The sequence below is a fragment of the Giraffa tippelskirchi genome, chromosome 7 (assembly GCF_054371585.1).
Source record: "Giraffa tippelskirchi isolate mGirTip1 chromosome 7, T2T-mGirTip1v1.2.pri, whole genome shotgun sequence".
In the NCBI taxonomy this organism is placed as follows: Eukaryota; Metazoa; Chordata; class Mammalia; order Artiodactyla; family Giraffidae; genus Giraffa; species Giraffa tippelskirchi.
The window spans coordinates 73,632,171-73,647,811 of record NC_137281.1 but is presented as its reverse complement, the minus strand read 5'-3'; the positions used below and the strand labels follow the sequence as shown (position 1 = coordinate 73,647,811).

At 36.3% G+C, this 15,641-nt stretch overlaps 1 protein-coding gene across 3 annotated transcripts in view; it reads left to right on the top strand.

Moving 5' to 3' along the window:
* The window catches only part of CERT1 (ceramide transporter 1), a 129,386-nt gene extending 116,839 nt beyond the window's left edge, over positions 1–12,547 (top strand). For 2 of the 3 annotated variants that reach the window (XM_081513930.1, XM_081513928.1), the window contains 6 exons: positions 672–804; positions 1,804–1,874; positions 4,601–4,729; positions 5,691–5,820; positions 7,052–7,188; positions 9,491–12,547. In XM_081513930.1, coding sequence (XP_081370056.1) covers positions 672–804; positions 1,804–1,874; positions 4,601–4,729; positions 5,691–5,820; positions 7,052–7,179 — 591 coding nt within the window. In that variant the 3' untranslated portion in view covers positions 7,180–7,188; positions 9,491–12,547. The remainder of the gene's footprint in view (positions 1–671; positions 805–1,803; positions 1,875–4,600; positions 4,730–5,690; positions 5,821–7,051; positions 7,189–9,490) is intronic. The other variant, XM_081513931.1, reaches the window with a different exon arrangement.
* The last annotated feature ends 3,094 nt before the right edge of the window (positions 12,548–15,641 follow it).

Below are 15,641 nucleotides of genomic sequence, written 5' to 3'. Positions count from 1 at the left end.
GTACTTTGGAGAGAGAGATTGTAAAAGAGAAATGAGGTGAAATGCCTAACAGTGTCCGGCCCCATAGGCACTCCATAAATTGAGAGCTGGTTTCCTCTGTGATAACCTGTTTGTTTTTCAAAAGAACTTATTACAGAGCTGTCTAAAGTACCAAATCCTCTATAATTTTGAAGTAATTAATTTTGTCCAGGAGTTTATCTATACAGTCTCAGTATTTAAAGCAAGATAGACCTTAAGGCATGCAACCTCAGTATTTAAAGGCAAGATATCATTGATCTTATGCGATTTTAGCATTCCATCATTGGTTCAACAAATAATTGAGTGCCTTCTGTGTTTCAGATACTGTTCTAGATGCTGGGGATACAGCAGTGAACAGAGCTGCCATATTATCCCTAAGGAGATAATGTTCTAACCAGCTGTATTTGGCCTTCTTAGCCATGATGAATGGTCTTTGAGAATGATCAGTAAATAATGTCTTATTTAAATTGATGTATTTGTAGCTCTCACTCATTACATATGTGTACTTTTCATAGTTGATGTTTACTTTGGAATTGTAGTTTTAAATATTATGTATTGTCTTTGTTAATAATTTGAAATTTTAATTTTTCTTTTGGCAGAATATTTATGTTCCATAAGTATTTTTCAAACATGTTTTAAAATATATCCTCTAGGTATATAGAAGAGAAGTAGAAGAAAATGGGATTGTTCTGGATCCTTTGAAAGCTACTCATGCAGTTAAAGGCGTTACAGGACACGAGGTCTGCAATTACTTCTGGAATGTTGATGTTCGCAATGATTGGGAAAGTAAGCTGTCATTAATATATTTTATTTTATTTTATTTTTTTTTTAAATAAATTTATTTATTTTAGTTGGGGGCTAATTACTTTACAATATTGTAATAGCTTTTGCCATACATTGACATGAATCAGCCATGGGTTTACATGTGTTCCCCTTCCTGGACCCCCCACCCACCTCCCTCCCCTCATTAATATATTTTAATACAGTTTTTAATTTTAAATCAAATACCAAATCTAACCTGGTTTTCTTCATCTGAGCTATAGTTTACAAAGTCATAAGAACTCCAGATAGTTATAGAAACTATCTGGAGAATCATACAGGGAACTGATAATACCTGAGCTTTTCATTGTACAAAATGCTTCTCAGCAAATTATAGCATTTAATCCACTACAATCCTGTGTGATAGGTAGGTAATAAAGTAAAATTCAGATAGCCTAAGTGACTTGTTAAAGACCACAGAACTAGGCTGCCATTTCCTTCTCCAGAGTTAGTGGAAAAGCCAAAGCTAAAATAAAAGGTTTCTATTGTTATCATCTTCTATACTGTTTTGTTTATGTGATAAATTGTAGGTTAAGAGGGGGCTGTAGTGGGGGCGTCAGGGGCGTGTGTGTGTGTTCTCCTCAGGCTTATAAACAGTCACCTAAACCTAGGTGAACAGCTTATTCAGCTTCAATAAATTAAGGGTGATAGCGAAGGAAGGGGTCATGGTGTTAGGGAATAATTTGTGCCCTAGTAATGAAGCCATGATTAGAATTGCTTTCTTGCAGTGGCAGCTGGATACTGGCCCAAAGAAAATGAGATTTCCTGGTGATTAGATCTCACTGCCACCATCTATAATCCCTAATACTAAATAAATACAAACTCCCTTCCTTGTGGATATAGCCTCGGTAGAGCAAGATCCTGTTCATTTTACTGTAATGTCCATTCATAATGGAAGTGAATTAGTCACATACTAGGAAACGGTAATACATTTTTTTGACTACTAACATTTTCTCTTCATTGCAGCAACTGTAGAAAACTTTCATGTGGTGGAAACATTAGCTGATAATGCAATCATCATTTATCAAACGCACAAGGTAAATATCGTTTAAGCCCAAAAGGATTCCAGCGTAGTTTGAACAGAGACATATAAAATATTCTCTAAAGTAAAATTTGTCAGGAAATTAAGTTGCACAAAAAGATTCAAAGACTTTATTAATTATGAATTTCATGTATTCGAAAGTTAAATCAGATCATTTAAACGTTTCTGCTTTAAAGCAGAAATGGGTACAAATACAAACCTGAAAAGTATCCAAAACATTATGTTTGATGAAGATGTATAGTAAGTCTGGAGAAGAAAGTACTGAAATCTATTTAAATGTTTTTCTAGTATCTAGTCTCTAGAGGAAATAAATGAGTTACCAAATATGAATCGGTTTCCTGGGACAGTAATAGGAGAATGGAAAGTAGTTATTAGTCTGTGTTAAGACTCAAAAGTGAACATGATCTAAATGGATTATCTGACATCGAGGAAAAATTGCTGAGCATCAGCTTTGGGAAGTTGTTGGTCATGCCCCAGAACACAAAGAAACATTGTCATTTAAATTGGCTTCCTTTCACTTTATTTCTTCCTGTGTTAATCCAAATATTTAAATTAGAGAATATTTCTGTTACCTATTCTGCTCTAATTCCATCCTTAACATTGCCAAATATTATGTTGAATAAACAATAATAAATTAAAATTTTGGAGAGATCCACCAAAAGCAGTTTTGAAAGAAAAGAAATATGAAATATTTCAGTTAAGAAATATGATGATTCAGTAAGTACTTCGTTTTTCTTTTTTAAAATAATTTTCAATTGAGTTGAATATTTGATAATATTTCCAGTTTTGTTGTGTATTTCTTGAGCTAGTCTTGTTATCTGAGGCATGTAATATTTAATCACTCTGACTTAGGCTTCATTTACATGACAGCTACTCAAGAAAGGCATAACAATGAAGATTCTGTTTTAATTTACTGATTTAGGGGGTTTAAAGTAGAGTCTGAAATTTAATAGACTTTAAAATATTAGTCGCTCTGTAATTTGCAGTGAAAATAAATGACCAGTCATTTAGAATCAGAAGGCTCTTATTTTCTAAAGATAATTGGTCCTGGAAAATGGCCTGCAGAAATTATTTTGCTTATTAAATAGTAGGTGGAAGGGAGGAATATATAGATCATATTAGGATTATTTCTGGATAACTAAAACTAAAGATTATTAAAGTAATGTATTTTATATATAACAGAATTTAAGTTACAATTGTAGTTAGTTGAATAAATGAATTGTCCTGGCATAATTTTTTCAACAAAATCCAGTAATAATAGGGCTTCCCTGGTAGCTTAGCTGGTAAAAAATCTGCCTGCCATGTAGGAGAGACCCTGGTTCGATTCCTGGGTTGGGAAGACCCACTGGAGAAGGGATAGGCTACCCACTCCAGTATTCTTGGGCTTCCCTGGTGGCTCAGCTGGTAAGGAATCTGCCTGCAATGCAGGAGACCTGGGTTTGATCCCTGGATTGGGAAGATCCCTTGGAGAAGGGAAAGGCCGCTCACTCCAGTATTCTGGTCTGTAGAATTCCATGGACTGTATAGTCCATGGGGTAGCAAAGAGTCGGACACAACTGAGCAACTTTCACTTATCCTTATCACTTACCCAGTAATAATAGAATTCTTTCTCTTTAAATTTGGCTTCTTTCATAATACAGTCTTAAAGAGTGCTGCTCATCTCTTGATACTTAAGTCATTCTCTTCAAATTTCTATCTTATCATCATCCTTATTTACATTCATTAGTTCTAATATGGCCACATTTTCATTTGTTTAATGGCATCACATACCTTTGCCCAGCACTACTGTCATAAACTTCATGAAATTTTGTGTCTTTAAAAGGTGAACCATTTCACTTTGCAAATGATTTGGGTTGTATTGACACCAAGTTGTTGACTGTTTATTAAATTCAGCAATCAGGAAAGACTGTGCATATTTTCTCTCATTTAAACGTATGTAGTCCAGTTTGCAGAGACCTAGATTCCATGTCATTTCAACAGTATGTTTTTCCTTGCATCCCATGAAGTTGGAAGATTCAATCAATTCTTCAGATATGATTTTGATATCAGTGGAGCATCTTCTTTGCTCTGAACAGTTAAAACAGAGGCATAGTACTATACTTAAAAATGGTCTCGTGGCTGTGGCAGGGGCTGATGGGGACCGATTGCTTAATGGGTACAGACTTCCTGTTGAGAGTGATGACACATTTAGAACAAGTGGTGGTGTTTACATAACATTGTAAAAATAATTAAGGCCAGTCAGTTGTACACTTAAAAATTACAGCATTTTATGTTAATTAGTCTTACATTTGTTTCTTTGTTAGTTCCATATTAAATGTAAATAAAAAGTAGTTCAAATTTTCAGGACTTCCCTTGACAGTCCAGTGGTTAAAACTCCACGCTTCCACTGAAGGGGGTTCAGGTTCAATCCCTCATTAAGTAACTAAGATGCTGCATGCTGTGTAAAAGTCAAAGTCGCTCAGTCATGGCCGACTCTTTGCAACCCCGTGGACTATACAGCCCATGGAATTCTCTAGGCCAGAATACTGGAGTGGGTGGCCTTTCCCTTCTTCAGGGGATCTTCCCAACCCAGGGATCAAACCCAGGTTTCCCGCGTTGCAGGCAGATTCTTTACCAACTGAGCCACCAGGGAAGCCCAAGAAAACTGGAGCGGGTGGCACAGCCAAAAAGAAAACCAAAAACGGAGTTCAGACTTTCAAAAGATTTGTACTTCTTCCACAGAGAGTGTGGCCAGCTTCTCAGCGGGATGTCTTATATCTTTCTGCCATTCGAAAGATACCAGCTTTGAATGAAAATGACCCGGAGACTTGGATAGTTTGTAATTTTTCTGTTGATCACAGCAGTGCTCCTGTAAGTACAGTGTTATAATTGTACAATATAAAGTTAAATACACAGCACAGGGCAAAAGTGATCAACACACACCACGCATAAAGATTTGATAATGCTTCTGAAATTTTTGTTATTAAAGTTGACTTCTTGGAAGAGTCCAGCCAGTAGTGTTATGTGAGAGCAGCAGTCATGCTGTGAGCATCCCAGCAGGACTGTTTGCCTCTCCTCTTGAGGTTCCATGACACTAGGTAGGCTGCTTTTCACAGTGGCCTCAAGCCATGATCAGCTGCAGGCAAAGCCTCTGTGGTTTCTACCTCGTTTTAGCTACTTTTACTACTTAGGAGGGGGGAAAACGTTCGTGAGGTCAAATCAGCTTGGCATCTATTATTCTTTTTTTTTTTTTCAAGAGACAAAGTTTAATGTATGCATACAGTTTTATGTGTGATACAGCATCACACCATGTAGGGCATTTACTCTTATGTTATACACCCAGAAATGTTTGAAATACTTCTTAAGGCTATAAAACAGAAATAGAAAAATGACCAGGAGTATATTCAATACTTAAAAAAAGTGATATGATAAAGAATGTAGAATACTATTTTCCTTTCCAATACTTCAAAAGATGTTTTAATATATATACTTTTTTTTCTTTAACAAGAAACATCACAAATGATCACATCTTCACATGCTTGGAGTATTATTTATATTCAATGCAAGACTATTATCATTTTTCATACACAGAATTTTTTTCTAGCTTTGTGACAGTGCAACCTTTAATCATTCAAGTAAATTCAACCCCATGCCCCACGGTTGCTGTCTCCCAGCATTCAGACATTGGCATGTGTTCTTTATTGGTGCATATAAGATTTTATTGGAGATGATGAGTTATAGTTTTGGTTGACTTAATGTAGAATTAGACCAGAAGAAATGACAAAATACTGGATATCTACTACACTGGTGTTGTTATTTTTTCTTTTGGCAGCTGAACAATCGATGTGTCCGTGCCAAAATAAATGTTGCTATGATTTGTCAGACCTTGGTGAGCCCCCCAGAGGGAAACCAGGAGATTAGCAGGGACAACATTCTATGCAAGATTACATACGTGGCCAATGGTATGTGTTTTGTTTTTGGTGTTTGGTCATATGGATGTTTTTATTATGATCTACATGATAACTGACAGTTTGGACAAATACCATTTACAAATGTCATTTTAGTTTTTATCCATTAGATTTAGTAATTTTTAATTTGGAGAGATATATATCAAAATTATTGGGACTCTTTCAAAATATACATGTCTGAATAACTACTGTATTAGAATTTCTGAAGCTGGGGCTGGAAAGGTAGATTTGTAAACTTCATCTTTAGATCACTATTACATGTACAGTTTTAAGAACCATTTTATTAGATATATGTCTTATAGAATATTTATATAATTAAGAATATAAGCAACAGTGAGAAAGGAAATAAACACTTCTTTTTTCCCCAAATTTTCAAAGACCATTTAGTGACTTAGAAAAATGTTTATAACTTAAGTGGGGTGAGAAAAAGCATATAAAATACCATTTCAGTAAATTTTAAAAGAAGAAAATATGTACATATGAAAAGTTAAAAAGAAATGCTAATACTGACTTGTTGCTTGGTTGTTGGATTATTGGAAATTGTTGTTTTCTTCTTTTCCCTTGTCCTTTAGTAGCTGCTAGTGATGTATTTATTTCACACTGGCCTAGTGCTGGACAACCCTGTTCATCACTTTCAGTGGTTCCTCACTCCACCCATTTCCTACCTGCAGTAAACTAGAGTCCCTCTAATCAAATGTTCAAACCTTCTTTATATAGAACTATCATTGCTGGTATGTTTACAGAGACAGTTATGCCTGAGCAAGTTACTATTTGATTATAATAGAGTTTTTTTTTTTTTAAATTATGTATTTATTGGGCTGTGCCAGGTCTTAGTTGCAGCATGTGGGATCTAGTTCCCTGACCAGGGATTGAACCCGGGCCCCCTGTATTGAGAGCTCAGAGTCCTAGCCACTGGACCAGCAGGGAAGTCCCTATAATATAGTTTAATGAATAAATCTGCTTTCAGTAAGCTCAAGTGTTGCTATACTAATATTAGCATATAGTTCAGGGAACCAGGAACATTTTAGAACAGTAATAAATGCTTTCTAATTTGTTACCTGTTCTCATCTGGTGGTTGGCACAGTACTAAGGACTGAGTGGTCAACATTTTTAAGAGGTGCTGTTTCAATGTGAGGAATTTTTTTTAAAGCAGAGGAACAAAATGAGTGCTTTACATGTGTTTGGGGAATTATTTTAACAGTTTTCATTTTCCTTTGTCTCACAGTAAACCCTGGAGGATGGGCACCAGCCTCAGTGTTAAGGGCAGTGGCAAAGCGAGAATATCCAAAGTTTCTAAAGCGTTTTACTTCTTACGTACAAGAAAAAACTGCAGGAAAACCTATTTTGTTCTAGTATTAACAGGTACTGGAAAATGTATTTTATCCTTTTTTTAAACTTTATTTGATTAACATGGCTCTTGCAGACATTGTAAGTAAGTATAAATTCCCTTATTTCTCCCTTCCCAGAAAATACTTTTAGGTTTTTCGTATATTCTTCCAGGCTTGTATGTATGTACTGACATACATCTTCGATTTTTTTTTTCCAAAGTATTGTCTTGCGGCTTGCTTTTTCTTTTTAATATATCTTGACTATTAGTACATAGAAAGATATGAGACATATAAAACTATATCATTCTTTTAACATCTATTATATAAATGTTGTAGAATTTATTAAGCACTGGCCCAGGTTAATGTCTGGCTGGTTCCGTATTTTTATTGTCAAATAATGCTGCACTGAATATCTTTGCGCTAGGCCCTGAAATCGTTTTTGTTTTTTTTAATAAGTGGTATGTTAACATGGTTCAGAAGTCAAAAGTTTGAAAAGATACACAGTAAAATTTATGCTGTCTCCTAATCACCCAGTTTTGCGCCATCACCGCATACCCCCCACATACCAAAGTGGATAGCTGCTACTAGTAGTTTCTTGTGTTTTTCCAGAAGTGTTTTATTTTCACCTGAATAAGCAAATACAAGTGTATTCCTGCCGCACATACACCTTTATGGTTATTGGTAAAAGGTTGCATACTGTACATGGGGTTCTGCATCTTGCTTTTCTTATGCTCTATCTTGAAGGTCTTTCCACATTGGTGCAGAGCTGCTTTATTCTTTGTTTTATGGCTGTGTAGAATCCCATTGTATGGATGCACATAAATTTATCTAACCAGTTCTCCGCTTGTAGATGTTAAAGTTGCTTCTAGTTTTTGCTGGAGCAAACAGTATTGCAGTCATATCCATATGTCATTTAGTTTGTGAGTAAATTACTAGCCATGACACTGCTGGCACTTGAGAGATCTTGTGCATTTGTAATTCAGATAGTGCCCTCTTTAGAAGTTGTATTAATTTACCATCTTACCAGCAGTAACACGTCGGGAGTACTATTTCTCTGACACTCACACAATGTTGGAAATAAACCTTTCTGATTTTTTCCAACTCAATAGGTGAGAAATACTCTCCCAGTGCAATTTAAATCATAGTCCTCCTGGGAGTGGCCTAGTGGTTAGGATTCTGGGCTCTCACTGCCCTGGCCCAGGTTCAGTCCCTGGTCAGGGAACTGAGATTCCACAAGCCACGTGGCATGGCCAAAAAAAAAAATTATAGTCCTCTTGTTACACATGAAGTCTAGCATCTTTTCATCTAGTTGAGAACTATTTGTATAATTAAGTCTGGTTTCTGATTCTGTTTATACTGTGTTACTTCTTAAAAAAGAAAAAAAGCTTAATTTACTTTCAGACACCAACACAGGGATTATTGCATTGCAGTCCCAGATAATGTAGCTTTTCCCAGGAAAATAGGTTACATGAAAATGTTAAACAGGTTCTGGTCTTACTTCTCTGAATGGTTAGTGTTTGGGACAAAGTCTGACCTTTGAAGGATTCTCTTAAAACATAAGTGTACTACCTAAATGCACTATTTTTAGAATATCTTATACTGTGTATGTGTGTGTGTAAAGACAGAACTGGACTCTTTGAGTCCAGATTGAGCTTCTTTCTGACAGAAAATCAGATTTTCATTTACCTACATTAGATCTTCATTTACCTAAAGTAACAGTTTGTTTCAAAATAATTTTGGGAGATGTATGTATGAGCTGGATCCTAGCATCGAAACCTTAGGAAAGCATTATAATAAAACATTATTAGTTTGATGATGGAGAAGTGGTAACTTTCAATAATGTGTATCATCTGTAGAGAAATTCCATAAAGAGTTAGTAAGGCCCAAAGATATTTAAAACTTAGACCTCTTAAACTCATTTGACAAGATATTTCTTAAGATAAGGCAGACCTCTTTCCCATAGCCTAAGTAAATTGTTGATACTGTGTAACACAGTTTATATTGAACACTAAGACAAAGGAAGTTCCAGTTTGTGAGGGACAGATCCAGAGACCTCTGCTTGATTCCCTTTTCACTCCATGTAGCACGTTGTCTTTCTTAATTTTTTCTAACATTCACAAGATTTCTTATACCTTCTTTCTGATGCTACGTTTCAAATATGTAAAGTTAATAACTTTATATTCCTTAAGGTGAAAAATCCTTAAAATATAAAACTTCAGTAGAGATTCTGTGCATGCCATGGATTTAGAAGGAAGGAGAAGTCTGTTCTGGTAGTCCTGCAGCTGTTAGTAGTCATATAGTACTGAATGTTTTACTTGTTATTTTTTTTCCTACAGTGACTGAAGCAAGGCTGTGTGACATTCCATGTTGGAGGAAAAAAATTAAAAAACAAAATTGAATGCTCTAAGCTGGAACATAGGATCTATAGCCTTGTATGTGGCCCAACACCTTGGCCTTGTGTTCAAAAATGAAGAAATACCGCAATAGCAAAGCTGAACATCTTAACACTAGCTGTCTTCTGCTAGATCTCCTTGCTCAGCATATAACTATAAATACATGTAAAATTACATGTATATGGCTATATTTTTATTTGCTTGCTCCTAAAAGAGAAAAATCAATTTTGAATCACAACTAGGAATTGATGCTTTAATTTTTGAAAACTTTTTCAGAATTTTTAATTTACTCTGGTCGGCCTAAGATCCTCAGTTGTGTCAGGCTCCGTGCGCAGAAGTAAAGCACAGGAGTCGGACGCACATGGGGCCTGTGCCTTCCGTGCGCCAGATGCCTGGATGGGGTTCTTTTTGTAGGCCCACAGTCAAGTCTGTGTCTGGAATTTTTTGACTTTTTTGCTTTGTATAATCATAGAATTCGTTGCTGCTGATTTCTATAATAATTCATGTTGTTATGTACAGTGTCTCTTAATAACTGAGGGCTGTCAATAACGTGTGATTTCGCCTTTTCTATAGTCTTACTCCCATGAAGAACCTTGGTTCTGATGGAGAAAGAGTGAAAAGCTTTATTTTTTTCTCCAGATACCTTTATATTTCTATTGTATTTTTAGTTGTGTACTGTGTGCTACAGATTTTTTTCAGTTTGTTACAAACACAATTTGGTAATTCCTAAATTGGTTCTGCCTGCCTCCAAACAGAAACATCTGTACAACCTTACTAGGTATAAACTACTTTCTGGTAAAACGGTCAGAATAAAATGAACTCATGTTTTCCTGACACATGTTAGAGGACATACGGTATTACTTGTTCCAGCAAATCGCACTGTTTGACATTTGATTCAATATTTCTAGTATTCAGTAATGTATATTTGTTCATTCTTCTACTTTGGGTCAGTTTAAAAGCTATGTTACAAGATAGGCATAGAAAATGTGGGTATCACTCCTGTTTGCCTCTTGATCAGAAACTTTAGCAGGGCAGAAAAGAAGTCCATGTGATTCAAACTGAAATTCTTTCTTTAGCTGCTGTAAGAAGTTAAATGTAAAATACCTTTTTTAGTTTTAGGCCTCTTTGAAAACCTTGACACATGGAGTTGAGGCAGGGAATGGAACTCATTGAAGTAGAAATGACTGCCCACTTCAGAATCTTCATTTTGTTTATACACAAGTGTGCTTACATAAATCAGAGGCGTTTTGTAGATGCTTTGCTGACTTGTTCATCTCTATAGAAACACAGAAACCAGACCCATTTTGTAAAGCAGAAAGTCACGTCACGTGGAACATGTCCTGTATATATTTCATACATGGTAATGGAGTCTTAATGATAAATGCAAGGTGATAACTTAATGATGGGATTAGTCTGATCACTTAATATACACAATCCTGGAAGTTAATTACTTGCATCAGATATAGTGGTATTTATTATTCTGTACAGAGAGAAAAATACATATAAAGCATATGCTCACATTACATGCACGCAGATTTCATGCTCCATAAATCTTTTCTATTTTTTAATTTACCTTTCTCTAAATGATGTGCATGGAATATGCCTTATTACAGAAAAATGCCGTTCATAATTTGACTACGTGGAGAAGTGCCTATATGGTGGTAATGCTAGTTAAGGCAAATAAAACAAATTATCTTATCAATTTACTACATCACCGTTAACATTTTATATCGTGATGTTTAAGAAAGAAAAGTTTATACCTCAAATGTGTATTTTATTTTACAATCAGTTCTGCGATTGGGATGGGAGGGCTGGGGAGGGAAGGTTTATTCACCATAGCCACTGATGGGAATCTTCAAAAATATTCTGTATGCCCAAAATAAATGTTTCTCTGTTTGCCATTACTGGTAACTATCATGACTAAATTGGATAGTTTTATTTTACAAAGATATGGACAGTTTACAGAGCAGTGTCTAAATCTTCATTAGTTGCATTTGCACTAAATGTTAACGATGTACCTTTGCAATTTATTCTGTAAATAAAATGATTACACTAAAAATATTTGTATTAAAAAAAGAAAAGAAAAAGATACATTTTATCCTCAGATAATTGCACTGGAACTTCACTAGGGTTAATCCTGCCCAACCAGAAAATGAGTTAGGGAATAGGAAAGAAGTTTAAAAGAAATCAAAATTTGGAGCAGTACTAGCCCTTTAGACAACATTCAGACCCTCTAGAATTATTTCTGTATGGCTAATTCCAACATACTGAATATACATGATGTTTTCTTGAATCTACAGTTATTTCCTACTTCTCTTCCTCAAGCCAAAAAAAAAAAAAAGATTTTCCTCTTTTCTACTCAGTTGCTGTTTGTACTGTGATAGAAACATGAAAAGTACTGGCGATGAGGGGCTTTGTCCCCGAGTTCCCACTGTGCAGTTCAGGAGAGCACAGTGTTTCACTTGGAATTCAAGAGTCTTGATTTTGAGGTAGAGACTATATCATAGCAGCTCTTGATTTGGGTTTGCCACAGGGGTAGCCAGACCAAGGAGGGCGGTGACTGGGAGGGATGTAAGAATACAAAAGAAGAAACAGGAGGGTTGAGGTTCCATTTGTTCAGTTTCATCAACTAATTCATACTCTACAACATCAGTGTCCATTGCTATTGAGAAAATTTTAGTTGGGCTGAGCTGGTTCTCTTGTGAAATTGTGCTGGTTATCTTTAAACTTATTAGTTGTTGTCCAGTTAAACACTTTTCATCAGTATTTCATCCAAAAGTTGTACAGACAGTGTATTTGGATTATTGTCATTGTTCATCTACAAACTCAAAACATAATCATTTTACGTACCTTGGGAGTGTGTAGAGTGTAACTATTCTAAATAGCTTTATGATCCTGATGATGTTTTTAAAAAATAATAAAGTTGGATCTTCCATGTTACAATCACAAAATTAAAACCAGTATTTAAAAGATGAAAAGTATTAAAATATTATGGACAAATGTGCTTGCCTGGTTGTTTTTCTTAACCCCCAGGTACTGACCTACATAATTCTACATAATTCTCAGTTAAGAGCTTGAAATACTCCAGTTCAATTGTCTTCAAACTATAGGTTGTAACCCCAGTTGGGCATCAAGGAAACTACTGAGTTGTGACCTAAAAAAAAAATTTAACAGAGTGGAATAGACCCAAATACATAGGATGTAATAAAGGTAAATATTTTTTGAATCTTTTCACATATATATATATATATGTTTGTGTATGTATATGTATGTACTATATATACACATGTACATGTGTATATGTATATATGTTGGGTGACTCAGTCGTGTCCAACTCTTCACAACCCCATGGACTGCAGCACGTCAGACCTCCCTGTCCATCACCAACTCCTGGAGTTTACCCAAACTCATGTCCACTGAGTCTGTGATGCCATCTAGCCATCTTCACCCTCTGTCGTCCCCTTCTCCCCCGCCTTCAATCTTTCCCAGCATCAGGGTCTTTCAAATAAGTCAGTTCTTCGCATCAGGTGGCCAAAGTATTGGAGTTTCAGCTTCAGCATCAGTCCTTCCAATGAATATTCAGGACTGATCTCCTTTAGGATGGACTGGTTGGATCTCCTTGCAGTCCAAGGGACTCTCAAGAGTCTTCTCCAACACCACAGTTCAAAAGCATCAATTCTTCAGTGCTCAGCTTTCTTTATGGTCCAACTCTCACATCCATACATGACCACTGGAATAACCATAGCCTTGACTATATGGACCTTTGTTGGCAAAGTAATGTCTCTGCTTTTGAATATGCTGTCTAGGTTTGTCGTAGCTTTTCTTCCAAGGAGCAAGCGTCTTTTAATTTCACTGCAGTCACCATCTGCAATGATTTTGGAGCCCAAGAAAAGAAAGTCCCTCACTGTTTCCATTGTTTCCCCATCTATTTGCCATGAAGTGATGGGAACATATGCCATGATTTTTGTTTTGTGAATGTTGAGTTTTAAGCCAACTTTTCACTCTCTTTCATCAAGAGGCTATTTAGTTCTTCTTCGTTTTCTGCCATAAGGGTGGTGTCATCTACGTATCTGAGGTTATTGATATTTCATCCAGCAATCTTGATTCCAGCTTGTGCTTTATCCAGCCTGGCATTTCACATGATGTACTCTGCATATAAGTTAAATAAGCAGGGTGACAATATACAGACATGACGTACTCCTTTCCCAATTTGGAACCAGTCTATTGTTCCATGTCCAGTTCTAACTGTTGCTTCTTGACCTGCATACAGATACCTCGGGAGGCAGGTAAAGTAGTCTGGTATTCCCATCTCTTGAAGAATTTTCCACAGCTTGTTATGATCCATACAGTCAAAGGCTTTGGCATAGTCAATGAAGCAGAAGTAGATATTTTTCTGGAACTGTTTCTTTTTCTATGATCCAACAGATGTTGGCAATTTGATCTCTAGTTCCTCTGCCTTTTCTAATTCAGCTTGAACATCTGGAAGTTCACGATTCATGTACTGTTGAAGCCTGGCTTGGAGAATTTTCAGCATTACTTTACTAGCATGTGAGGTGAGTGCAATTGTGCGATAGTTTGAACATTTTTTGGCATTGCCCTTCTTTGGGATTGGAATGAAACCTGACCTTTTCCAGTCCTGTGGCCACTGCTGAGTTTTCCAAATTTGCTGGCATATTGAGTGCAGCACTTTCACAGCATCATCTTTCAGGATTTGAAATAGCTCAACTGGAATTCCATCACCTCCACTAGCTTTGTTCGTAGTGATGCTTCCTAAGGCCTACTTGACTTTGCATTCCAGGATGTTGGGCTCTAGGTGAGTGATCACACCATCATCATTATCTGGGTCATGATCTTTTTTGTATAGTTCTGTGTATTCTTGCCACCTCTTAATATCTTCTGCTTCTGTTAGGTCCATACCATTTCTGTCCTTTATTGTATCCATCTTTGCATGAAATGTTCCCTTGGTATCTCTAATTTTCTTGAAGAGATCTCTAGACTTTGCCATTCTATTGTTTTCCTCTGTTTCTTTGCACTGATCACTGAGGAAGGCTTTCTTATCTCTCCTTGCTATTCTTTGGAACTCTGCATTCAGATGGGTATATCCTTCCTTTTCTTCTTTGCCTTTAGCTTCTCTTCTTTTCTCAGCTATTTGTAAGGCCTCCTCAGAGAACCATTTTTCCTTTTTGCATTTCTTTTCTTGGGGATGGTCTTGATCCCTGCCTCCTGTACAATGTCACGAACCTCCATTCATAGTTCTTCAGGCACAGTATCAAATCTAATCCCTAGAATTTTATTTGTCACTTCCACTGTATAATTGTAAGGGATCTGATTTAGGTCATACCTGAATGGTCTAGTGGTTTTCCCTACTTTCTTCAACTTCAGCCGGAATTTGGCAATAAGGAGTTCATGATCTGAGCCACAGTCAGCTCCTGCTCTTGTTTTTGTTGACTGTATAGAGCTCCATCGTTGGCTGCAAAGAACGTAATCAATTTGATTTCGGTGTTGGCCATCTGATGATGTCCATGCGTAGAGTCTTTTCTTGTGTTGTTGGAACAGGGTGTTTGCTATGACCGGAGCATTCTCTTAGCAAAACTCTATTAACCTTTGCCCTGTTTCATTCTGTACTCCAAGGCCAAATTTGCCTGTTACTCCAGGTTATTTCTTGACTTCCTACTTTTGTATATATGTAGTAGGTTACAATTCTAAATGAGATTTTTCAGTTATGGACCCTGGTTCAGAAGTTTGGTGTGTTTGAGATTTTTTTTTCAGTTGCTAAAAAAGGGAGCCATATGCAGCTGGTTGTTTCTAAAATGAAAACACAGTGCCAGTCATAAACACATAAAATTTAGCTATATGCACTTAACCATAAATAAACAATTACTCATTTATTTAAATAATACAACCAGCTCTACTTGTTCTGCTCAAGAAATTTGCACCCTCAAACCACCATGAGATGAGAATTGTGCATTTGCAGTTCACCTGGTTATTGATTTCCTCCATACTGAAAGGCACTGAGCATATTTCACTCCTGGTGTTCTAAGAGACATACCATCCAAACAGTGTGACCACAGATGCAAGCCAACTACATAATCTC